The sequence below is a fragment of the Monodelphis domestica genome, chromosome 6, assembly GCF_027887165.1.
Source record: "Monodelphis domestica isolate mMonDom1 chromosome 6, mMonDom1.pri, whole genome shotgun sequence".
In the NCBI taxonomy this organism is placed as follows: domain Eukaryota; kingdom Metazoa; phylum Chordata; class Mammalia; order Didelphimorphia; family Didelphidae; genus Monodelphis; species Monodelphis domestica.
In genome coordinates this window covers 129813886-129840859 of record NC_077232.1, presented here as the reverse complement: position 1 = coordinate 129840859, position 26974 = coordinate 129813886, and the positions used below count along the sequence as shown (strand labels likewise).

Below are 26974 nucleotides of genomic sequence, written 5' to 3'. Positions count from 1 at the left end.
GGGGGGTTAAAATGGAATCCCTTTTTTAAGGTTAATTAAAATTTTTTCCAAGAGTCAGAATTTCAGACTCAGCCAGTTTTCAGTATTAGATAGCCAGGGTATCTAAAGAGGATTCCAGAAATAAATACCATGGTTTTTGGATGATTAATTTAGATTCGAATTCAGAATAAGAATTTCAGAATCAAACTGATGACTACACTAAAAACAGACAAATTACTTCCTTTAAGTCTAAATGAACCCCAGAGCTAATAAGTTAAGAGGAACAAGTTTGGTTTTTATTTCCCCCTAACACCCTAGGAAGGATAATAACTTCCTAATTGAACTTTTAGTAACTGGAAGAAGTACCAACCCAGCCAAAGAAATAAAAGAGCAAACGAGATGCCCTTTTTTTGGCCAATTCAAAAACAGGAACCAAAAAAGTTAATGGTATGGTGAGCAGAAAATGAGCTGAGTCACCGGTCATAAGAGTTTCTCCAGCTCAGAACCTAGATTCAATCTGCAAAATGAAAGAAGTGTATATTTGGAAAGGGGAGAGAATAGATCAGGCAGGCTGAAGCACTCTGGAGTGCTTGAAATAGGTTTTTGTTCCTCTCCACTGAAGTTCAATCTATAGCCATAAATTGTCGACAGATAAACTTTTCTGTAGAACCCAACAGTCTCCCTCAGTACTCTATTATATAGGAATTCATGACTCTCTAGGGCAAAAGCTAAGTAACCTAAAAAGAGAGTCTGAGAAGTATCTCCATGCCTGGTTCACAGGGTAAGACACTCAGAGACCTACAGGACTTTATGATGTTGACTTCCTAGTGGTGGAAATGTGGGGGTGGAGACAATGTAAAATTGAGGGAAAAGATAAGAGGGAGAAATAGCCTACGTGAGAATTGAGTGTTTTGTTTGTGGTGTTAGAAAACCATTTGGCTATCTCTAATTTCCTTGTGGCATTCTGATCTTGATCATGGACTATTTTTAAAGGTTTGTTTACTGTTAATGGGCTAGATTTTACGACTATTTACTCCAATTTCATTTTATTAAAAAAATACTCATATTGGTTCCAAGGCAAAAGGGTCCTTACTGGACTAGGCAATGGGGGTGAAGCAATTTGCTCAGTCACCCAGGTAGGAAGTGTCTGAGGTCAAATTTGAACCCAAGACCCTCCAGTTCCTAGGTCTGGCTCTCAATCCACTGAGCCCCCTAGCTACCCCTTCAATTCCATTTTAAACCATTAACAATATTTTTTTTTAGGGATTCTGAAATCAGATGTCATTAAAATGATCTATTATTTTAAGAAGGAAAGTCAGTATCTCTACATAACATCAGTGGAGGAAGAAGTCAATTATACTTAGTACCTCTTGCTTATTTTGTTTGGTAAAGCCTAGTTTTTATCACTTGGATACATATGCACTCATATATACAGATTTTCTTTTTGCAAGTCCCTCTTTGACTCATGCCATGGATCTAATAACTTCCTAGTTGAACTTTTAGTAACTGAAAGAAGTACTAACCCAGCGAAAGAAATAAAAGAGCAAATGAGACTCCCTTTTTTTGGCCAAATCAAAAACAGGAACCAAAAAAGCTAATGGTAATGGTGAGCAGAAAATGAGCTGAGTCACCAGTCATCTGAAATTCAGGCCAACATTCTGAAACTCCTAATTTGAAAGCTCTTCAGCACTACCTTTTCTTATTTTAATCTTTTAAGAGCAACATGTATTTCAGGAAAATTGCATGACAGAGTACACTAATATAGAAGTGACTCAAAGATATTGAAATGTTTCTGAAAACTGAATTCAAGCAGTGAATTTTGCTATCAATTGCTCTTTTTTTGCTTCTTGGCAGATAAGAAGGGGAAAAAAAGATATTTTGACTAACAATTTCATTTCACTTAGGTTCAAGTGCTCATATCAGAACAAAATCAACCTAAGAAGCCACAGCTAAATTTTATAAAGTATTTCATTGAGTACATCCAACTGAATTCAGTACTTAGACAGCTCTGTTCCTGAAAGTGAATTTTCCAAATGCTGAAATATGAACCAAGAATGGCACACTGAAAAGGACTGGTGCTTGGGCCAGACAAGCCTTACATTCCTTCAGGAAAGCACCAACTGCAGCTCTCAACCAGCTGGCATCTTTTACCAGGAAAAAAAAAAAGCACAGAGTATCCATTAGGAAAGATTTAATTTTACTAATTTTTATTTGTGACTTTATTAAAGGGTTATCCATGTGGCCTCTACTCTTATTTAATGGGGTTTCCATTCCGCAGATGTTTGTTGAGTTCCTACTATGTGCTCATGTAACTAGAGCCCAGGCTGGGAGAGAAGAAGACTGGGAGTATCTGGTTACTTATGTAGTTCAAATGGGTCAAAAGTCAGCAGAATCTAGAAAATTTATCAGTGAATTCTTATCACCTAATGCATAAAAATTTTGATTATTCAGTCCTAGGTTGAATGGTCATGAGTTTTTTTTAAGCAGAGCTAATCCATTTTGGAGGTATAAGGTAACATACTATTATTAAAGGATGAGGAAGATAACTTTCAATCTACTGACAACTGAGCAAGTAATTAGCTGAGTGAAGAATACAAATCTAAGGGTGTGTTTAAATCTGAAATTTTTCTTCTGTTTATATCATGATAAATTTAATAATGATCTAAAACACGGTGAAAATCCCATATTTGAAACAGGAGGATGAGCAGCCATTAATTATTTTCAGATTTGCAATGTGAATTTTTAACCTCTGAAAAGGACTTAACTAGCAACCATATTTCCTAAGAGAGTTATAGTTTACCTCCTCTTCCTTTTTTTTAAACCACAAAGTTTTAGCAAAATTCCAAAGTTTTTTGGTCAGAAAACTTTAACAGTGAATGTTAATGTAAATGTTTTGCCCAACATAGTAAGGATTTGGGTTCTGAGTCTGTAATTAGTGGTTAGGTTTAAACTTGAGGCCAAAGGATTTACTATATTATTGTTATTCTAAGATTCAACTTAAATAAGAATGAAATGTAAGACTTCATATATATGTATATTTTTGGGGGGATAATTGAATAACAGTAGACATACAAGCTCAAAAGACATTAAAAAGCACAGACTTTAGCTCTGCCATTCTGATGATGAGCAAATGTGAGGTCTTAAGCTTCAGCCATGTATATTAGTATCATGCTTAAGTTGCTTTCTAATTCATTTCTGCTGCAAGAGAACACATGTTCTCCATTCCAACCTCAAGAGCTTTCCTTCCCCGAAGCAGCATGTGGAAGAAAGCTATTCAATTTTGTTGTTGCATCTCTTGCATTTTAATTAGTGGTAAGTAATGGAAACATGCAGTTTAGATTATTTAATTAAAGTAATCCTATGAATGTGAGGCAACTTACTCTGCGTCATCAGACACAGCAGTTCTGGGACCGTATCTATAAGACCAAATAAAAAATTAGAAGGCTGACAGAACATAAAGTTAACATTGCAAAAAGAAAAAGTCAAACCACCCATAATATAAGAGCTCCAAACCTTTTTGCTGAATATATTAGAAAAGAAATGTGACATTATACAAATTTCAATATTCATCAGCAAGGCAAGTCAAAGAAAAACTTCTTAGATTTTTTAGGTGCTAAATTCATGACAAGAAAATGTAAAGCTTAAGAAAGGAATCAAGGAAACACATTGCATATTACCCACAAAAGATAGGCTCAGTTGATGTGGGGTATTTAAAAAATTAAATTAAGTATAACCTAGAAAGCATAGGGAAAAAGTCAGCATTAAAAATCACGTATATTGTCACCAGCCACAATAAGAAAACTGTTAATGCTTTCCTGTTTAGTAGTAATGGGCTATAACTGACCCCCAAATTACAACCAGATGTTATTGACCCATTCCCTTAGGTGTTAATGCATTTGCACAAATTACATCAAAGTTAATTGGCAGTATTTGAGAAATAAACCAGAGCACCAATCAGTGCCTTCAGTAGCCATTTGACAGAAACTGTAATTCCTTTTAAAACTGGTCTTAGATTTTTTAAACTTCCTATGGCTTGAAAAGGAAAATGTCTTTGGTTATTTTATATTTTTCTCATAATTTAGATTTATAGAAATATGATCTTTTGAAGTACAGTCACTTTAGTAGGCAAATACACATTTAAAAGCATTAGCTATGTCTTGCTAAAACAATATGTGTACTCAGTACAGAAAACCAATAGAATTCATCAGGATATTTTAAGTGTAATTTAAAAAGAAGCTTTCTCTCAATACACATCTCCTCAGGAAAGGTCAATGAAAGGAATAGCATCTTGTCTCTGAAGTTGACTATCTATGCCCCACAAGGGTAGAGAATTTCTTAGGCAATGGAAAATATCCTGTCTTTGGTTTCCAATAAACTGAATTCAGAAAAAATGTCCCCAGCTGAGAGGCAATTCATATGGATCTCTTTCCGATAATTCCTTAGGGAAATAAAAGAAACATGCAAAAAATACACAATGTTTGTTTTATTTACTTTGTGGCAAATACCTTCACCTGCAGTGGCCATCATTCAGTGATGACAAGTGTCCAAATGCAAATAGCAAAGTTTGAACTGAGATGGCCCAAGGCAAGATGGAGGCTGGCTAAGTTAGTCATTTTCAAATCTGTGGGTGCTCATTGGCTGGAAATAAAGAGTTATTTGTTGTCTCTCTCAGAGAGAATCACAGAACATGCTAAGGTTCAGACTAATAGAACCCAATTTTCAAAACTATTATCAAATTATAGCGGGTTTGGCATTCCAACAGGAATCTCTGAGTATTCTGGTATTCTGGTATTCTGAAGAAAGAATGGCCAGTGGCTGGCTGGATATTTACTTGATTTGTCAGTAGCTCTGCTAGTGTTGTAATGAATCTAAGCTCATAGTAAATAAAGAAAAGCAGATACAGAGCAGTGTTTTCTTGAGTATGATGATGATCAATAGAAGAGGGCCAGAGAATTCTAAATAATTTTGTCAGAAACAAATTATGTTTTGGACATATTATTTATATTTATATTTTATATGGGCGTTTGGGGAGTTTACCTTATTTCAAATGAATGAAGCCATCCTATAAAGAAAGATGTACTCATGAAAGACTTGAAAACTGTCTAGATTTTCCATTCTGCTCTAATCACTACCCTAAAACATAACACACTAGGAAAAAAGAAAATATCATCTCTTGAACTAAAAAAATGCACCCACTTAAAATGGAGCTGCTCCTACTGGCAAAAGTAATTAGTGCTTTGATTTTGAAGGTCCTTCTTGATGATCCTATTGAATATATTCAAAGTAGGAAGTAAATAGAATAATTCAAATTATCAACAAAGGATTCAGGTATATAATTGGTGCTATCTGAAGGAAGCTGAAAACAAGATATGTCAATGAGAAGTCAAAAGAGTAAACTATGGTACGTTAATAAAGACAGTCATATTTAGGGACTTAGCACTTACAAGGCATCTGAAAATAGTTATTTTTGGTACCCATTTCCACATGGCAGCAGCATTCATCACATTTTACCTCCGAAGCAAGAAGTTAATGATTCATCCCAGATATGAACCTTCTCAAGAGACAATGTTTAATCATAGAATCATGCTCTACGAATCATCCCTATTTATACTAAATTTATTATATTCATCTTCTATTTTAAATGATGAGGGTTTCCTTCTAATTTATTACTAGAATTTTCAGTTGAGGTTTGGAATTCCATATTTTATCATCAAATTTAGCTTATTCAGTATTTAAATTTATAATGAGTCGTTTTCTAGTGGACCAAGGATGCGAAGGTCATAAATACATTGTCTTGATTCCATGGTGGAAAGAACACAGGTCTGTTACTAACTAGATTCTCTATGGCTCATCTATAATGGCAATATTTATTTTTCTTTTGTCATTGGAAACTTGTAGGATGAAATTAAATGTGTATTTTGAACAGGTAAAATACAAGTTATATAGCAAAAAAAGGGGGATATTCAGTGGAATTGCGAGTTGGCTATGGGAAGGGGGTGGGAGGAGGGGAGAGAAAGAACATGAATCATGTAACCATGGAAAAATTTTCTTAATCAATTAAACAAAATTTTAAAACAGGGGTACTATTCTTATTTCTTGACTAGGGTTAGGATGTTATTCCATTAATATTCAGGAAGAAATATTGAACTGATTAAAAGTGCTGAGTTGTTTGGCGTAGTCACTGGCAATGTTTGGAAAGACTTAGCTAGATCCCTTTCCTTCAAATAATCCTATCTTCCTGGTCAATACTTTCAATTTAACACAATCCAATACTTGCTCTGTGGCATAACACATAATTAGGTAGAGTCAGTACTTCTCCCTTGTGTTGACCAGGTTAAACACATGGTTAATTAACTAATTTCATTTAGATTGACAAGATAGGGTCTGCCTGACCACAATTTCAAGCAAAGCATGCACCACTGGGAAAGTTGTTTTTTTTTCCCCATTCACCAATTCTGTGCCTAAAATCAAATCATCATCCATAATAAGCATTCAATAAATTATTTGCAAGAGAATGATAAAAATCAATACAAATAGGCTGATTTGCCTCTTAAGGAATTAGTAGGGGCCCATCCATATCAGAAAACTTAGTTCCTTTACCCATTGAAAGTTCCTAACCTGATCTTGATTGCCAAATAAGGCTAAGTATGGTCCATTCAAATCCAATTTTCCCAGTTAGTAGTTGGTGATCCCAATCTAGTGAAAGTTCAGACAGAATGTTTTAAGGTGCTAAAGGGTCTATTTTTTTGGACCTCAACACTAGAAATCATTACTTCAACTTCAGTGGGTCCAATCAATTTCAGTCTTTCTATTTGTGAGCAATTGTGAGCAATAACAGATGAGTGCCATTAAAGCTCTCAAAGAAATCCAACCAACAAGCATTTATCAAGCAACATTTATCTAGAATCCATCTTGGGGAACAAAGTGGCAATGGCACAGCATAACCCTCTGACCTCTCCTCTTTCTTTTGAAGTCCCTTGGTAGGTTCCTCCCCGTCCTGCTGCTTTGCAAATGGAACCGGAAGGAACCGGTTTGAGTTGGATACAGTGTGCTTAAGGAATGCGCCCGTTCTTCTAGCCATCATGTCATCTTTCTGGGGGTCAGGCACTTTTCTTTGCCCCAGGGTTTCATGGACAGGTCGGACACCACAAGTTGTCATCTTCTCAAGATTCTCTTCTGCCCCTGTGGTCTCATTCACAGGAGCAATGGAGCTTGCTCTAGGATTAACATTTAGTTGGTCCGGTCACATGGATAGTTATTGCCAAGGCTATTTTTGGAAGCACTGCTCACTAAGCATTAAGGGAATAAAACCAGAGCCAATGTCCATGGCAGCGTCAGAAGCATGTGTGGCAAATGAGTAAGGAACTACTATTTTAATAGCACAAACTTTCAATATGCTTTTGGCAAGTGAGAGACACAAGTCAGTGCAATTGGTACTTACATGGCAGCACATTTCCAATGAAGGTTTTCATAATCCCAGGAATAAAAAGTATTTTTTTTAAAGAATAAAACAATCCACCACACACAAAACCAACATGCAAATAGAACAAAATCAAACAACAAAACCATCCAAATCCTGAGATCTTTACTCATTATCATCCACAAGAAATTCAGAAGGCAGAATTGGGACCCATACAATGGATAAATTGTTCCACGTAACTTCCCACATGTTATATAAATTATTAATGGTAGTACATCTCTCTTAAGCTGGATGGAACAGCGTGAGACAGCACAACATGAAACGCAGGCAAGCAGCTCACAGTTGTTGGCTTCTGCTCCCATATCTTCCATTCTTCAGCTCAGGCTCAAAATCTCCTTTACTAAGACTATCCTCTTTTTGGTCATACTGTGGCAGCTGTTTGGATGTGGCTGAAGCCAAAGAGCACAGCTTTGTTACTGAGGCAACAAGCACACTGCGAGGGCCCGCCCTACTGCCAGTGGTCAGTCTTCTTGGGAAGCTGGGTCCACCTTCAGGAAGCCTCACCTTCCTTGCTGTTTCCCAGATATTCTTCCAAGATGTAGGTTTTCTGCTTCTGAACCTCATCCACAGTCATAGATACAGGGCTCCCTTTGCAATTTTCATCTAAGCCAGAACAGGCTAATTTGCTGGTAATAAAGTAGTGATGGTGCAAAGGAAGAGAGGGGGAAAAAAGATTGGAAAAGCTGAAAGCACCTGATTAGCAAGTAGAGACAGATCATTTTTTCATTTCTAAGTCTAATGGACTGGTTAGTAACAAGAAATTTCTATTTCTTTTCTAATATGAGAGACTAAGATGAAGTTTTTTGGGAATATGGAATGGTGATATGGAGGTTCAGAATCTGAACTTAAATGAGTGACATCTATATTTTTCTTCCAAGAGGATAGGAGAACTATCAAGCTCTATATTTCATCATCAACCCTCCAAAAAGAAAAAAAAAAGTGGCCATTAAACAAAATTAAGAATAGATTATGTAAAAACTTCAATGAATAAAACTACGATAGGGGTTCAAAAGAAAAAATAAAGGACTCTTGCCAGAATTTTTGGCCAAAAGGAATATTTAGTTTAATTGATGAGTTTAAGGGCTAGAATATCTACATGTGCTATTGAAGTTGAAACTCACACAAACACAAATGCTCCCACCTTTAAATTTTCCTTTGCATTATTCTGTAAAGTAATTCACCTGTTTTAAGAAATTTGGATCCCTTTACTTCTCAAAAACTTAATACCCAGTTAGATGAGATTTCCAATCTTTGTTCACATGCATAGCCCAGAATACCTGGAGTCGCTCTGTCCATGGGGTAATCTGTCATCCTCTGAGTCTTGAGGAGCCGCTGAATCTGGGACCACATAAACATGCATTTTATCCCCATCACTAGGAATCTCATGGATTTCCTCTTTGGGGCCAACCTTGCCAATACTAAGTTTCCTCCATTTCTGCTGATCTATCTCTGTCACTGGTCCAAAGTGCACAAACTTTTGCTTAGGGCTGGAAGCCTTTTGGTAGGCTCTTGCTTTGCGGCTTGCAAAGTCATCACGGATTGCAGTTTCAGCTTGGATTTCAGGTGAAAGGGTTGGGGTACAGTTGTGCTCTGTATCTTCATCACTAATCAGAATTGGAAATAAGTTCCAAAAAGTTTCAAAGAAAGACTCATAAGGAGAAGCAAAAAAAAATCATTACCATGAAAAAAAATTTAATAACTTGAGGAAAACAGTTTCTCCTAATTAACGGAGTATAAAAAGATACGAAAAACAACTTACCTCAGTTAACACTGGTATTTAGCTCTCTATAATTATTCAAGGATTATTTCTAATATCAAAAAACACACCCAAAACAACTTGGGTAAAACAAAACAATGGCTTGATCAGGACAAAAGTCCTTCTAGTAAAGCAATAGGAAACATGACTTCTTATGAAGAATTGCTATACTATGGACCATACAAGTCTGTATGGTTTGGTACACTTAAAATCAATGGGAACATAATGCTTTGCCTGAAATTTACCTTAAACTTGAATTTTTCCAGGTTATCTAACTTAAAAAAATGCAAAATTTAAGCATTTTTCTGTTTTTATTCCTTCAAAATTAAATTGTCACCAAGAGGCAATTGCAGAGGAAAATATAACACACCTCATCTTTCCTGACACTTTCAATCTATCCCATGTCTCCAAATCTGCTTCTGTTATTGTCGAAATCTTCACAAAACTTGAGGCCATCCGATGTGAAGAGAAATGGCTACTCTGAATCTTCCGCTTAGCTAGGTCATCCTTCTGGATATCAGGAGCCTTCTTGGACTCTTCTGTCTCACGTGCATTCTCTGGAGGCTGTAGCAGGTTTTCTTTGGGAATCCCACCTTTCTTCACTTCTTCCCTGCATACTTCATTTCTGCCAAGTTATTGTAGCCCCCATGTTATCGGGGAAATTGTGAGAAAAGGAGCAAACAATGTCAGTCACGTAAAGTTAGGGAGTAAGAAAGGGCAGAGGGAAATGAGAGGAACACCTTCCTCTTTCTTTAAAATATAGAATCTATTGGAGCTGAGATTTCTTTCATCTGGGCTACCCTTCCAGTGCAATAAGAAGATAGTTTCTAATTTAGCTTAGGCAAATAAGCCTGAACTCACTGAAAGACTATTAAGAATGGTAATGAGGTTTGTTTGACATTAATGATGCCCAATTCCCACACTATTCAAGTTACTCTAATGAATTCAAGTTTTCTGACTGAATCCTTTAGAGCTCCGGAATGTCTTTTATAACACCAGTAAAATGTTTGTTGCAAGCTCCACATGATCCAAATTCTAGGATTAGTTTTGAGATAACTAGAACATTATTCACATGTTAAACCTTTGAACTAAGTTCTCCATTGCTGGAAAGTTCATTTTATCTTACAAAATAGTAAAGGGGTCTAAAAAGATAATAGAAGCATTGACATCTCACAAACAAATTTATGTCTCCGGTTGATGTTAATGTGAGCCAGTCTAATGTTAAATCTCAAGCAGAATTAATAGAATACATTTTTTTCATTAACTGGGTTTCGAGAGGATTCAATTTACATGTTAATTAATTAATATAAGCTATCTTGAATGTGCAAAATTAATAGCAGTTACAAATTGAAATTTTTATTCCTAAATTAAACATTATCTGGTGAATACTGACACTAGTTAGAGTCTACATTTAAATTCTTTGCGTGTGTGTGTGCATCTGCATCTACACCTATACCCATATTCCAAGTTCTATGACAAGAAAAGTAAAGTACCAGTAAAATATGCCTGAAAAGATTTACTAGCTAACTAAAATAGAATTGCTTAATAATGTATGTGCTCTCTTCCTTCCTCTCTCTGTCTCTGTCTCTGTCTCTGTCTCTGTCTCTGTCTCTGTCTCTCTCTCCCCCTCCTTCCTTCCCTCCCTTCCTCCTTCTCTCTCTGTCTCTGTCTCTGTCTCTCTCTGTCTCTGTCTCTGTCTCTGTCTCTCTCTCTCTTTCTCTCTCTGTCTCTCTTTCTCTCTCTCTCTCTCTCTCTCTCTCTCTCTCTCTCTCTCTCTCTCTCTCTGTCTCTCTCTCTCCCTCCTACTCTGGATGATTCGGAACTCTGAAATTTAGTGTCTGGTTCAAATAAACAGCACCATATCATTTCCATTAATCTTCACAGGGGGGAATAGGGAGATCATGACATGGAATCACTAGCAGTCTTTTCTCCCTCTCTTATTTCTTTGTTGGTCTTTAGAAAGAACATATGTGATTCCAGACCAATGCAGGGTTATTGAAAGAGAGATAATAGAGAATAAAAGGTAGAAATATCAGTCATTGAAATTATATGGAGAAAGAAGAAAATCTAAAGATCTATTCTTTTCCCTAATTCAAGATGTTGAACCTTTTCTCATCATGGCCAGGAGGATCCTATTGGTTCTTTAAATGTAAAATGAGTTTTTGGCACCATTGTCAACAATGGTTTTCTCAAGGGCCTCAGAACATAACAAATGAACTATAAATACTATTCATAATGGGATGGCCTGAAAATCTTTGGTGCCAGATCCACTAAGCTTAGAATTCTGTTCTACAGTGGGGGAGCTCTTTTATGGACTATAATTATTAGTTATTTATAAATTCCAATTAGTGTACTGAGGTCTAATGAAAATTCCAAAGAACAATATCTCCATCCCCTAGTCAGATTCTCCCATGCTCCAAGACTTCTTTACCAATTTGAGAGAGTATAGAAGAAAAATTGGAGAAAGGAGGGAATCTTCTTCAGGGAAATTTTCTAAATAAAATTTAATTCAAATGTACATTTCTATTTAAAAAAACTATTTCATTAGGAAATGAGCAATCCAGGAGATGCCTATGGTTTGAAAATCTAAAACAAGTTCTACAGCTTTCCCTAACAAATAGCTAAAATAGACTAACATTAAAGAACATCTTCCATGAATTATAAGGATGGCCCTTACAGGTATAGCTATAATACTAGTAGGATGATGCCCTGGAAAAGAACTAAAAGAGGGGAGCTGAGTTTCAGGAAATGGGTCCTGGGTATGTTTATGGTTATATATGCTAGTATCATCTTATAATGATCTTGATTCCTCTTGGGTGGGTAGAATATATCATGTAGTATTTCTAGTTCTATGCTACATATTACCAGGGTTCTCTCTCAATACCAAAAGGGGATTGGCATCATGGATCTATTCCTCTGAGTGAGTAGAATATTCCATGGGCTTCTATGTGCAAATAGCTTCACGGGTCTAGGTTCTCTAGAGTGTTTGAAACAAATAGGCAGAGTGTGAATAGGGGCAAAAGCCACTTCAGACAATAATAATAATAATGATAATGCCTCTGGACAAATATTTTTATGTAAAAAGGTACATATAAGAATTCACACCTTGTGGATGCTTGACTTTTCTTCTGTGATACTCCCTTTAAGGGCTGTTTGACACCATCACTTTCTTTTTTAATATAAGGTCCAAATAGCAACTGATTCAGTGGCACTGTGGACTTGGTTTGGTTCATCCTTGCTCTACGAGCAGCAAAGTCATCCTTCTCTAGGTCAGGAAGTCTGCATTCCACTCCATCTTCTGGCTCTGACTCATGGCCATACAGAAAAGAGTTCTTCTTTCGAAGGATAATGTCTGGAATGGTTTCTTTCTCTTCATTTATTTGCTTTTGACTAACAAAGCAAAATTAAATGGAACTCCACATGTGCTCAGAAAAGGCAACAACACCTCCCTCTCAAGAGTGCTGTTAGTTAAGAACATTCTCAACATTTAGTTCAGCCAAGACCTCTGTGTGTTATTTTGATCAAGGATGGGACAGAGGGAAGGTACACCTTCTGAAGTTTTTTTTTTAAGCCAGTCATTAGCCACAAAACATCTCATGTGGGTCACAACACTACCTGGCTAATTCCTGACCATAGTCTTCCTGTGTTGTAATGGCTCAGAATTTAGCACCATCTTTTTTCCCATCAAATAAGAGAAAGATAAGTAGCCCTATCAATAGTCAACAAATATTCCTTATTTTTCTTATATCCTGTGGTTTCTATGGTATAGGGGATGCCAATGAAGAAATTCTGCCGATTTATGCTGATGGACGACTCCTCAGTAATTTATAACCTCAGGAGTTTCCCAGGGGTTGAGTGGTTGACATAAGGTCACACAAGTATGCATCAAAGGCTGGACTAAAGCCCAGCTCTTCCTGACTCTGAGTCCCCTCTCTAGCCATCAGGCCAGGCTGCTTCTCATTCTTGGCTTAACTAGTTGTTAAACCAAATGAATCTGCTTTCAGCCCAGGGGCTGAACATCATTTAAATCAGTAAATCATTGTAAACTGCTGGACAAAGAGGCCAGTTTTGGGGAAAATGACAACCAATGAAACAGCACTTTGGTGGAACACTCAAAATGTGGTCCAAGTTGCTTTTAGTGTTTATTGCATATTTTTTAAAACTTTGTGCCATTATAAGAAGAATATGAAGGATGAGAAGGCTTGACAAAATGTTGAAACTGCCTAACTTATTATTAACACCTGCTTTACTCCCCTCTGTGGCACCTCCACACCTATAGGAACATACCCACCATCCCATTTTTGCTTTCAACTTTCCCTTAGGAAACAGATCCTTGATCAAAAATTATCTGATTGTTGTCCTTGAGGGTGTGACTGCACCCCACCCCCTCTGAGATATTTTCCTTTTGACAGGAAACCAAAAATGATTAGGAACTAAGGAATGAAACTATAATGACTGATGGTGGAATTATTTTCTGGCAGGGACCTCTGTTTGGCACACTCTTACGCTGTGCTATCTAGGTATCATTCCATCAGTTTTAAAAGAAAAAAAAGATTCAGATCAAAATGAAACAAGTTTTTCTACATGGTTCAATGTACCACATTCTACTGCACAATGGAAAAAAAAGAGATAAAAAGGGAGGAAAGGAAACGTTAACACTTTAACTCTTTAATTAACCATTCCTTTATTTTTGCATCTGTTTCTGGAGTGCTAGTTTAAAATAACTTCTTTGCCCTCACAGTACCAATGGTTCATTGAATAAAGGCAAAAAATGACTTTGGACTAGAATGGAAAATTACAATATTGATTCTCCTGTCTACTCAGCACTGTCAGTTCCAAGGAGCACCTACCAACTCTGCAAGAACAGGTGTCAGCAAGAAAATATTTTGGGTGATGTCTGGAGGCAAAGAACAAATCTAATAAGTATTAAAGACTTGAAAAGAAGGTTCAGGCCACAGTAAAAGTCTGTTATTGTTAGGTAGAGCTTAGATAATCAGTTAGAAAACGTGAAACAGAGTATTTCTATTTAAAGTAGAAGCTTTACAAAATAGAGAAAAGTATACTTTGTATTTTTTGGTGGGGAGGGGTGCTTTAAATGGACAAACTTTGGAAAGTAGGAGGTCAAAAGAGGTACTCAGAATAGTGTTGGGTATTGATTGGCTCCATGGACAGTTATCAGGTAAAAAAACTGATAGTTAGCAGATTTTAAAATTTTCTTTGACATTGGAGCTTTGGCTAGTGATTTAAATGTGAGGTTCATCATACAAACATATGACAAGCTACCATTGCCAGTTTGTATGGCCAACTTTTCAAGATAAAATCTAGTAACCTCATGGGTGGTGAGAGTTATGGACAACCAGAGCAATATCTCTCTACTGTCCCCATGCTCAGGCAAACTTTGAAAGACAGAAAAATCCATGATTTCTTCTGTGTAGAAACTTGTAGGGATCACAACCCATCTACGACTTTGCACCCTGTGCAATTATTGCCAATGTCCTTTTATAAATCTTTTACCAGGTTCTACCTGGCTTCAAGAAGTCCAAAGCTAAAGGACTCAGATCAGATAAATAAATCTCTACACTGAGAGAATGAAGAAGAATATATGGATGGAGCTAGAGGCACTGAATAAAATCTATGTATGAAGTCATGACTATATGGGAATTCATACGAGTCTTACGCTACTTGTATTGATGTATTGGAAGATGGCTGAGGTTTGCTTACTTTGTCAATCACAGTATAAAACCCAACAGAATCAGATAGATCAATCTGGCTCAGAGGTTTCATTATGAACATCACCTTAGCTTCATGAACTTCCCCAACCCTGATTGATATAGGTTTTCTGAATAGTAGTGCAAAGGGTATCATAAATTCTATATTCTTCATTGTATGAATGAGCATACCCACAAATTCTATAGGTCGATCAATTCGGTGGGAGGCTTTGCCTAAATTCCTTGAAATGCCTGGCTTTAACTGATATACTTGTAGAGTTCAACAAAATTAAGAGAGACAACATTTCCTCTGACTCCTTTGACCTGGCAATATAGACTCAATTCAACCACCATTTTTAGGTTGCTACTATGTGTAAAGTGACAAAAATGAAAGTTGACATTCCCTGTTTCCAGGGTAGTTTAACCAATAAACTAAACTCAAACATCCAGGGGACTCCCAAGTGAAGAAACTAGGCATGCCCCAAAGTCTGTAATACTTACACGTAAATGCCAGGGGCAACACAAGCAGCCTCACCTCACTATCTACCTTTTTCCAAACAAAGGCAATGAAATTCAGTATCAGAGAAAAAGGATAAATTATACATCTAATTGCTCTTCCATATCAGTTTGGTCATATTCAATGAAAAAGGCATCTGGCAAGGGGTGCGGGGACTAAGAGGAATATGTCTCTGGCATTTAGCTACATCTGCTTTTCCTCTACAGAATCCTAAAATGTCTATTGTTCCTTGGAGAGCATTTTTTTCTGTAATTAATTACTATGTGGTTGAGAAGATTCACAGACTAGCAAAAAATACCAAGTACTGAAACATATGAAAACAATTAGAAAAGAAGTGCAATCACATGAAACCTATAATTCAGCTGTTAAAAAAAAGAGTTTATATCTCCAATGGGAAACACTATGCAACTGAACTCAAATCTCCATGGTATTTTAATTTGAAGGAAGTGAATCCTGGTTCTAATTTTATCCTCTTAAAATCTAAGTTCTCGGCTACATTTTCATGCTTTTTATTTAAAAAAAACTAATCAAAGTAAATCAATCAAAAAAGAAAAATTAAAGGACCTTATCTTTTAAAGAATATAAATATGAACATAAATTTTTACATAAAATTAGACCTTGTTATAAAAGTATCCCCCAAATTCCCAAAAGCATAGGATTCCCATATTTCCAATGTTATGTGAAGAGATAAAAAACTACTACTTTATACCCTGTCCACTGTATTATTAAGAAAATGAAATAAGATATTCATAAAAGTATTTGAAAATTCTGAAAGACTATAGAAATGCAAGTTTTAAACTTTGGGTACCCCATCCTATATATTTTATGTATCAATTAACCTGACTCTTATCTAGAATTTGAAGTTTATAGTAGCTTAATGCAGAGGCAAGAGGAAAGCACTTACTAACATACAAAGAACTAGAAATACATAGGCAAAAAAAGAATAGTTCCTCGTCTCAAGAAGCTTAACATTCATTGCCAAGATACAATTCATACACCCATAATGCAATACTATTAAAGAGAAAGAAAACACTGACAATTCAGTGTATCAAGACATTTTTCACAGAAGGAAGAAAATGGAAGAATACTTAACAGGATAATTGATCCTGGAGGTATCAATGAAACAATGGGAAAGTGTGGAAAAAGAAAGAAGAAAGTAGGGTCCTTAGTGGACCTTACTTTGGAAATACTGAAACTTGCAGAAACCCAGAATTACAACTAAAGGGTAACAGCAAGGAAAAATTGAAGTTGAAGAGAGAGTGCCCTTTCTATCCTGAGACCAGAGCCCACCTTTAAGATAAAAGTAAAAGTAAAAAAAAAAGCAGGGAAAATGAACAAACAGTAGAAACAAAACAAAACAAAAAATACTTACTATAGAAGATTATTATGAAGACAAAAAAGAGCAAGGCACAGACTCCGAAGAAGACAGTGAGACCAATGTGGTTTCATGCAAAACTTTAAAGAAAAACGGGTTTTGGTCTCAGCCTTGGGAAAAGCTCAGAAACGAATTAAAAAATTAAATAAGAGAGGCAGAATGAAAATGGGAAAGAAAAATGAAAGTAATGCAAAAAGAAAATAACAGTTTAAAAAGCAGATTTGGTCAAATGGAAAAAGAGGGACAAAAATCCAATGAAGAAAAGAGCTGCATAAAAAATAGAATTAGTCAAATGGAAAAGGAGGTTCAAAAGCTCATGGAAGAAAATGATTTCTTAACAATTAGGATTTGGCAAATAAAAACTAATGACTTCATGAGACATCAAGAAACAATAAAACAAAATCAAGAGAATGGAAAAAAAAGAAGAAAATATGAAATAATGAAAAAACAACTGACCTGGAAAATCGATGCAGGAGAGACAATCTAAGAATTATTGGACTACCTGAAAGTTATGACTAGAAATAAAAACCCTAAACATTACATTACAAAAAATTATCAAAGAAAATAGCCCTGACATTCTTGAACAAGAGAGTAAAATATAAATTGAAAAAATCCACTTATCACCTCCTGAAACAAATACCCAATGATAACTCCCAAGAATATGGTAGCCAAATTCAAGAGCTCCTAGGACAATGAGAAAATACTGCAATCAACTGATAGAAGCAATTCAAATGTCATGGAGCCATAGTCAGAATTGTACAGGATTTAATAGCTTCTACATTGAAAGATTGGAAGGCTGGGGAAATGATATTCCAAAAGGCAAAGGAACTAGGTTTACAACCAAGAATTACCTACCCAGTTCTAAATAGAAAATCTGATGTTCAAATACAAGTCTCAAGAGAAGCATAAAAAGGTAAACAGAAAAAACCTTAATTTGTGCTTTTATTTGGTTTTATATGAGTATTCTCTTACAACAATGAACAGTATGGAAGCATATTTTGCATGATAATACATGTATAACCCATATCAAATTGCTTACCATTTCTAAGAGAGGGGAGGGAAGAGAGAGGGACACAATTTGGATCTTGTAACTTCAGAAAATGCATGTGGAAAATTGCTATTACATGTAATTGGTAAAATGAAATATCTTTTTTTTTTTAAATAAGGGAGAAGGGACAGTGAAGTAGCTCAGTGGATAGAAAGTCAAACCTAGAGATGGGAGGTCCTGGGTTCAAATTTGATCTCAGATACTTCCTAGCTGCATGTCCCTGGGCAAGCCTTTTAGCCCCCATTTCCTAGCCCTTACTTCTCTTCTGGTTTGGAACTGATATCTAGTATTGATTCTAAGATACAAGGTAAGGGATAAAACAAAAGAATGGAAGAGAACCAGGTAAGTTCAGAGATAAAAGGAAGGTGCCTGAAGATGAGAACAAATTGAAGATTAGTGGAGACAAATGTCGGGTGAACTCCTGGAGGAGATAGAACACGAGAGGAGTGGATCTTGTGAAGGAGAAAGGCTAGCTTTTTTTCAGAGACCGCAATCATCTTGGTAAAGTAGGAAACAAGATCATCTGCTGAGAGGAAGGGAAAGGAGAGATAGAGAAATATAAGAGGAAAGAGAAACAGAACAGAAGCATCCAAACTTCTTTTGTTCATACATCATTTCTCCTAGATAAGCAGCTTGCAATGAGGAAACCTCTTCTAGTAATACAGATCAGCAATTCTAATTAACTTTTCTTCTTAGAAAATTGTCTGGCACACTAAAGGATTACATGACTTGTTCAGGGCATAAAATAATTTGTTATTGTTATTATTCTGTATACATTTTTTAAAAACACATAGTTTATATAGTTTGGAATTTTATTTTTTAAACAATTTTCTTTATTTCCATTTATTGAGATGACTAATTTTATAATAAAAAATTTAAAAGTAAAATATTCTCGTCTGGGTTATAATCATGTTCACAGATATAAATAATCAACATGGTTTCCTCTTATTCTCCTAGCATCTATGAAGTGTTAGCATAAAAGAAACATACACACAGTGGTAATGTAGTAGCTTTTTGCTATATTTAAAACATCTAAGATAAGAGTTAGGAGTTGAAAGTGTTCTAAAAAGATGTATTCCTACTGTGTGGAATGAGTGTCCCATTGTGCTTGTTGCACAATTCTCTGAGAATTTCATAATGCTCTAAACCCAATGTGATGAAGCCTTATGAAAGACCTTAAATAGGACATAAAATAAAGTGTATTCAGTTAATGTCACAAATCTGAATGAATTAATAAAAGATGTCTTAAAATGTAATAATAAACACCAAAATGTGAATTTGAGTATATGTCACTGAACATAATTCTGAACATATGTATAATTCACTCATAGGAGGGATTCTTAAGAAGCAACTAAACTCCCTCAAAAAAAAAAAATAAAGGGGCAGTTAGGCAGTTCAGAAGATTGAGAGCCAGGCCTAAAGATGGGAGGATCTGGGTTCAAGTCTAATTTCATCCACTTTCTAGCTGTGTGACCCCAGGGCAAGATATTTAAAACCCATTGCCTAGCCCTTACCACTCTTCTGCCTTGGAACCAATACTTAGTATTGATTTTAACACAGAAGGGGAGGGTTTAAAAAAAACAAGACATTAGCATTGATTTAGGAATTAGAGAATGCTGGGGATCAAATCTTACCTCTGATGCTTATTAATAATTAGCTCTGAAAAGCCACATAATCTACATGAAGCTCTAAGAGTCCCATCCATAAAATGAAAGTTTTACTATATCCCCACCTCCAGATTTACAACCTGATGATTAGGAGAATTTGAAGCCAGACACCTTTCCTCCAAAGTACAAAACACAAGCATTACCAGATTTACTATAAACTCAGAGCTGTAGAGGCAGCTTTAGAACTATGCATCATCCATTGGACAAGGAGCAACTCAGGCATACTAGGATTGAATCAGCAACCCCAAATAAAAGAATGACCTGGAATAAAACTAAACATTCAGTCAGGAAGCAGTAGTGCACCCCAAAGTATCTGAGAACTATAGCTAGCAGCACCAACTTCATCTCATCAATTGAGCATCTAGGTCACATGACGGGGAAAACACTGAAACTAGGAAGACTAGAATTCAATTTGGTAGATCCTAAGCAAGTCATTTAATCACTATCTGCCTCAGTTTCCTCAAATAACAACTACCTCCAGTGTTGTTATAATGATAAAATTCAATATTATTTGTAAAGTACTATACAAACCTAAAAGTACTATATAAATCTTAACTATTATATTCTTATAATTATCATCTGGAAAATGAGCAGACCAAAGACAATTATTATGGGACAGAAAAGAAGTTACATATTTTTCCCTAAATAATTCATGCTAAATAATTAGCATAAGTTTTTAGTAACTTTTATCAGCTAATGCCTTAGTCACTAATAATTACCTAAGCTTTCTCAGATGCCCAAATAAATGAAAATAAAATAAATTTATATTATCTAATCTTGCTGCTTGTCTTTATTTATTCTTCCCTTGAGCTCCATTCTTCTCCATAGATATATTTTAGATCTGATAGTTACCTTCCCTTTTAATCCTTTCATTTATTTTAAAGACCAAGGTGCTGCTTGCTGCTTATTGGTCAAGATTTTACCATTGTTAGGATTCTCTTCAACAATGCAGAACAAGATTGATTTTCCTGCCCATCTTGTCTAAATCTTCTTATCAGTCATCCACATATGTTCATCTGGATATCAACCCCAATGAAGCACAGTCTGTACATGGGCCACTCTTTGCTCTCTCCATGTAATTAGCTTACTTTTTTTTCCTCCCAGGCATATATCTTCTGATGAAATTATTTATTTCATTTATTTCCTCTAGGTAATTCTGCATTTTATTATGTTACTATCAATTTTATACCCCAATATTGCCCTTTATTTACACTTTAATTCTTTGGATATTGTGGCATTCTATGGTGTGTACACAAAATACAGTCATCAGAACAATAATAGGGTCAAAAAAGATGGGTCTTTCTTTTAGAGAGAAAGCTAGAACATTCAAAATATGCTAGCATTTCCCAGATAATTCAGTCAAATCTTGTTAAACTCTGGTTCTTGTTCACTGTAGGTAGATCTACAATGTATACCCAGGATGTCTCTTACTGATAGCTTGACCCAACCAATACATGGTTATCCGCCAACATGAACACTTAGAGGAATTCTGTTTATAATGAATTCCTTATTTCATATTTGGATTCTGTATTAAGATATCTTTCTAGATAGTCACAAATGCCTTTGTTGAGCATGTGTCACTGTTTTAGGCCTTATTTGATATTAATAACAAGAGATTAAATAATGTTATCTCTGATGTAGCTTTTTAAGAATTTTGCAAAATTTTGCCTTATGCATGGTAGACTTCATTTTGGGAAAAGAGCTTTTAAGCTCTCTTAACTCTGTTAAAATTAGGGAGAACTTCGTTCTTTGATATTTCAAGGACTTTCTAATGGCTAATCACAAGAATAGCAGGATCTTATATTTTCTATACCTTTCAGCTAGTCAGACAATGAAGATGTGTCTGTTGTAGACTATAATTTGGGAAAGGCTATTTGTTTTCTTGTCAAAGGTTCATTGAGGATGTTCTTCTCAGTGCATATGTCGATAAAATTCAATAAACAACAATTTTTGTTTTAACTTTAAAGTAGGGCAAAACAAATATATATATATATGTGTATATATATATATATATATATATATATATAATTTATCAAGATGCTCCATGATAGGTTGTAAACACTTGCTATGTACTGATCATACTGATTATATTGGAATTCAACTTGAGAAACATTTAGATTTATTAAGCACCAACTTATAAGGGATAAGGAATACTGTAGTAAAACAAAGAAGTCCCTGCCCACAAGGAACTTCTATTGCAAGTCCTATTAAGGGGCATAATATATACCGAGAGCAGTAAATAATAGGTATCTTGAGAATGGAGGAAATACTAACAAAAAACTAGATCAAAGGTGGCTTCCTGAAGGAGGTAACACTGGATTTGTACTTGGAAGTAAGATTTGTATCTGAAAAGCCATGAGGAGGTGGAAAGGAGAACAGAGAAGAATAGGCATGGAAGGCAGCCTATGTGAATGAATGGAGGTAGGACATGGAATGCTGAATTCAAGGAACACTTAGATGTACAGTTTGGCTAGAATGTGGAGTTGGTGAAGGAGAATAAAATGAAATTAGCCTAGAAAGGGCAGGTGGAAACAGATTATGAAAGACCTTCCATACCAAGCTATCGTTATAAAGAAGAAAGCCACTGAAATTTTTTTGAGCCAGTGAGCAATACAATCCATTTGGTACTCTAGGGAGTTTATTTTGGTGGCAGTGTGGAGGACTGATTAGAAAAGAGACAAAGTGGAAGTAGCAAAGCAATTAGGAGGATGTTACAATTGTTTGGACAAGAGGTGTTGAGGACCCTGAATTAGCATAGTTTCAGTATAACTGGAAAGAAGGGAAGAGATGTTAGACATATTGTGGAGGACACAGCAACTGATTAGATATATGAGGGTAAAGGTAGAGAAAGAGTTCCAAGATGGCACCCGGGACACAAAGCTGGGTCACTGTGAAGATGATAGCTTCTCAAAGGAAATAGCGAAGTTTGGAGGAGGATTTACAGGCTAAAAGTAATCAATTTTAATTGGGATGTATTGAATTTGAGGTTGGACATATGAATGGAAGCTGCCAGCCAGGTGGCAGAGAATTCAGAATTGAAATTGGAAAGAGAACTTAGGGTGTTAGATATATAGATTTAAGAGTAATTTCATAGAAATGATACTTGAATTCATGGGAATTTAGGGGATCACAGAAAATATAGAGCAAGGGTTTTAAACCTTTTTTTTGCCATTGAGTTTTGTTCTGTTTTTTTTTTTTCTGGCAATGTACAGAGGCCTAAAGGATCTCTTTTCAAAATAACATCTTTAAATGCATACAATAAAATACATGGTATTACAAAGGAAATAAATTGTATTGAAATAGTTATCAATAGGGCAGTGGGTGGAAGGTCTGGACTGGAAGACTCATCTTCCTGAGTTAAAATCTGTCCCCAGATACTTACGAGCTATTCTGCCCAAGGCAAGTTGCTTAGCCCTGTTTGCCTCAGTTTCCTTAGATGAGCTGGAGAAAGAAATGGCAAACTATTCCCAAACCTATCTTTGCCAAGAAACTCCCTAGTGGAGTCATGAAGAGTTGAATATGACTGAAGAATAAAGTTATCAAAATTTAAAAACACATACAAATTCCTGGATCCCAGAGTAAGACTTTCTGATACAGAAGGAGAAAAAAAAAGCCCAGGACAGAATTGGGAGAAGATGGTGCTGAGGAGCCAGAGACTGATAATGATTCACAAGGCACAACCACAGAAAGTAAAGTCATAAAAAATAAGGGACCAGAGAATAACTAGAAGGAAGGGGTGGGACAATAGTGTCAAATACTATAGAAATTAAAGAGGATGATAATGGGACAACAAGATATATTGATTAAGAGATGGTGAGTAACCTTTGAGAGGATATATTCTAAGGTGATGGGATCAAAAGCTATATTTGTGAGTATTTGGGAAAGGAAGGGGTGATGAGCAAATCAAAGGAACAAATTTGTTTTCAGGAGTTTGGCAATGAAAAGGAAGAGACAGAGGACAATAGCTTAAGGAGGAAGCATAAAAGAGTTAAGAATTTTTATGGATAGGGTAGATATAGTTATATTTAGAGGAAGGCAAAAAGATAGACAGGAAAGACTGAGTAGGAACCCAGAAGGCAGATGTTGGAGGTGACCTAGGGTTAAGGAGTGATGGGGCATAAGTGAAAAAAGGAGAAAGGAAAAAGAAGACTGGGCTGTGAATAATAACACATATTTGAGCTGGTCAACTACATGGTTTAGGCTGTGAAGAAAGTGGTGAAGTGAAAGTGATATCATAATGGGGAAGGACAGAAGAGCTCAAGTTCAGGGTGAGGAGAAAGAATAGATGAAGTAAGGCAGAGAGAGAAATGATGGGAAGCTGATTAGTAAGGAAAATCTCAGAGTTCAAAATCATAATTATTTGTGAATTCATCTACATTAACTGTAGAACCTAAATTTCTTTCTATTAGAGTCAACTGAATTAAACAAATATTCATGAAGAATCTTTGCTCAGGGGGCAGCTGGGTGGCTCAGTGCATTGAGAGCCAGGACTAGAGATGGGAAGTCCTGGGTTCAAATTTGACCTCAGACCTGGCTGTGTGACCCTGGGAAAGTCACTCATTTAACCTTCATTGCCCAGCTCTTACTTGTCTTCTGCTTTGGAACCAACACACAGTATTGATTCTAAAATCGAAGGTAAGAATTTAAAAAAAAATAAAGGATGCTCAGGGCACCGGGCAGGGGAAACTAAAGCTACTCTTAACTTCATGGAGCTTACATTCTATTGTGGAATATATATATATATATATATATATATATATATATAGTACAAGGAAACGTGAGGAACAAAAGAGCATGGAATTTGGCCAATAATCCTGACCTGTAGTTCAGGAATAAGTGAAGGACTGAACCAGGGGTTTAGAACAGGGCATATATGACATGACATATACATGTGAGTGTGTGTGTGTGTATATATATATATATGTATATATATATATATATAATGTTTTTTGGTTATTTTGTATCTGATTTTCCCTTTCTCTTCTTCCTTTGGTAGAGACAGTATCTGAGGATTAAATATACATAGTATCCATGTTTAAACACACCAGCTTTGTGTTAGTTTTCATATATACATTTGCAGTGAGTATATATTTATCTGTTGGCTTCCATAGGAAGGAGGATATCCATTATTCCTGAAACACAAGATTTTAAGGACACAGTGGATATATTCTGCTGTGAACCATAGAAATAATTACATGTACTAAGTGTGCCACTGTATGGAAAAAAAGAAAATATTTCATTCATTGTGTGTGACTACATTGTTTCATGATTATTAAACATAGACAGCTCTTAACAGATATTGTTTCAGAACAATCCATAGATTGCCTATTTTAATATTAGCTTTGCTCTGATTTTGAGGGCTCAGAGTTCTATCTTTGGTATGTATTAGGAGCCAGCCATAACTGGATACTAGCGGCAGACATTCAACTTCTTACTCAAATCTTTAACCCATTTTTACATTCAACCCTGGTTAAAAACAAACAATAATGACAACAATAAAACTACCAAAAGCTAGTAGCCTCTGTTCACAGGAAAGACTTACATAGAAAATAAGTCTGAGATGCAGGGAGCCAGGGGTTATTTGTAAGTTATCCTTTATAAAATCTTCCTCACTGACTGGTACCACTGATCGTTCCCTAAAGATGCCTGGACACGAGCCATTTAAAACTGGTCGAAATGAACAAAGCAGTAAGAAAAGAGCAGTAAAAATGGATTGACTTGGTCAAGAGAAACCATCGCGTGGGGGTTTGCAGTTATGACATTCTCTTGCAACAGATGCATTACATAACAACAATCTTTTATCAAGCCCACTCCAGGTGTGCCTTTTGAGGCTTGTACACTTTCTAAACTACTTAACCAATAAGCAGAGAAACAGCAGATGCTTTTAAATTGCCACTTGCTTTTCCATGTACTTAAGCTGCGGGGAGCAGGGAAGGGAGGGGAAAGGCATGAAGAGAAAAATGAAAGAACAAATGCCAAACATACTCAACACATTTCAAACCACAAACACGCATGCCGATCCTGCAACCACAGAGCTAACCTGGCAAAACGCTGTGAGGCTGGCATGATCTTGATACCAGCTTGCTCCAACCGTCTGCGTTTTCTGATCTCTTCATGATCTTTTTGTGTGGCTCTCTGTGCCACTGTTTCCTCTGTGCCCCCTGGAGGAATTTGTTCCTTACCATTTTGTCTGTTCGATTCTAACCCCGTATCTGAGGGCTTTCCACTAGGATCCGATTTGTCAGCCTCTGCCTCTGCCTCTTCACAATGAGCCCCCACTTCATTTTGCTCTTCCTCTATGGTTTCAGGGTAGCTATTAAGTTGTACAATACAGTTTACCAAGTTGTAAATGCCACATTGATGGTTCAATTGAGAGCAATCTGGTCTATTTCTTAACTATTATGATATTTATCTTAGCTTCTAAAAATGAAAAGCCATAATATATCAAAGATAAAGGTACAACAAACCTTAATAATTTGATGAAAAATACAGGCAAACATAAAGTTGAATCGTTTCTTAACAGTTATTACAATATATAGTCATTCCTGTAACACTTAAATGCCCATCCAAATGCTTTCCACTATTATACAAAACGTGTTACTTTTATTATTTAATAAGATCATTTCCATTTCAAAGTTGTACACCATACTATCAGACTGAAAACATTCACATCAATACAGTCACTTGAGAGGTTTTATACTGCTTATTCTGGAAAGTGGACTGGAAAATAGGGGGGATGTCAAACAACTTGGGTTAGAATCATGAAATGAACTCATCTTCCCATGACTAGTACATGGCAATCATTTAACCTCTATGAGCCTTGGTTTCCTCTGATATAAAAGGAAAATGAAAAGAACTGCACTCACTTCTTCACTGTACTGTTATTACAATTATCAGTTGAGACACGGTAGGTAAAAACACTTTGCAAACAGTAGTGTCGAGCCAAACACAGGTAAAGATGTACAAAATGATCATTTTTAAAACTAGAGATAAAGAATAAATTGCTGAAAATATTTCTTCCAAATTACGAGTGCCAAAGCTCCTGACAGTTGACTATCATTTTCTCTGTTTAACTCTAAAGGAAGATCTCAGAATTCTCCCTTAACTCCCCCTCCTGTACTTAACCTGGTTCTCCAGCAACCAAGAGAACATTATGTACAGCAACAGAAATATTGTTTGAAGAATGATTTGTGTATGGCCACCTCCAGAGAAAGAAACATAGCAAGACATAGTTTTATATATGTGCATATATTTTTGTTAAATGATGCTTTCTCTGGTATAGAGAGAGAAGAAAGGGTGGAAGACACCTGGGAATTTTAATGTAACAAATTAATTATTTTAACAAAAAAAAATGGAATAAGCCAGTTAAGGTTCCATGACCAGTAAAGTTTTATGCACAGAATGAAAATCTGTGTTCTCAACACCCATGCCAACAAACAGATCC

At 35.9% G+C, this 26974-nt stretch overlaps 1 protein-coding gene across 10 annotated transcripts in view; it reads right to left on the bottom strand.

The window, feature by feature from the left end:
- The window catches only part of LIMCH1 (LIM and calponin homology domains 1), a 408610-nt gene that overhangs the window by 71292 nt on the left and 310344 nt on the right, over nucleotides 1–26974 (bottom strand). For 4 of the 10 annotated variants that reach the window (XM_007496513.3, XM_007496514.3, XM_056802569.1 and 1 more), the window contains 8 exons: nucleotides 25571–25843; nucleotides 12321–12605; nucleotides 9586–9840; nucleotides 8737–9063; nucleotides 7964–8085; nucleotides 7740–7848; nucleotides 6933–7196; nucleotides 3360–3395 (listed from right to left, as the gene is read on the bottom strand). The exons of 2 other annotated variants lie outside the window; for them this stretch is intronic. In XM_007496513.3, the coding sequence (XP_007496575.1) occupies nucleotides 3360–3395; nucleotides 6933–7196; nucleotides 7740–7848; nucleotides 7964–8085; nucleotides 8737–9063; nucleotides 9586–9840; nucleotides 12321–12605; nucleotides 25571–25843 (1671 nt within the window). The remainder of the gene's footprint in view (nucleotides 1–3359; nucleotides 3396–6932; nucleotides 7197–7739; nucleotides 7849–7963; nucleotides 8086–8736; nucleotides 9064–9585; nucleotides 9841–12320; nucleotides 12606–25570; nucleotides 25844–26974) is intronic. 4 more of the 10 variants (XM_056802571.1, XM_001373316.5, XM_056802570.1 and 1 more) reach the window with 1 other exon arrangement.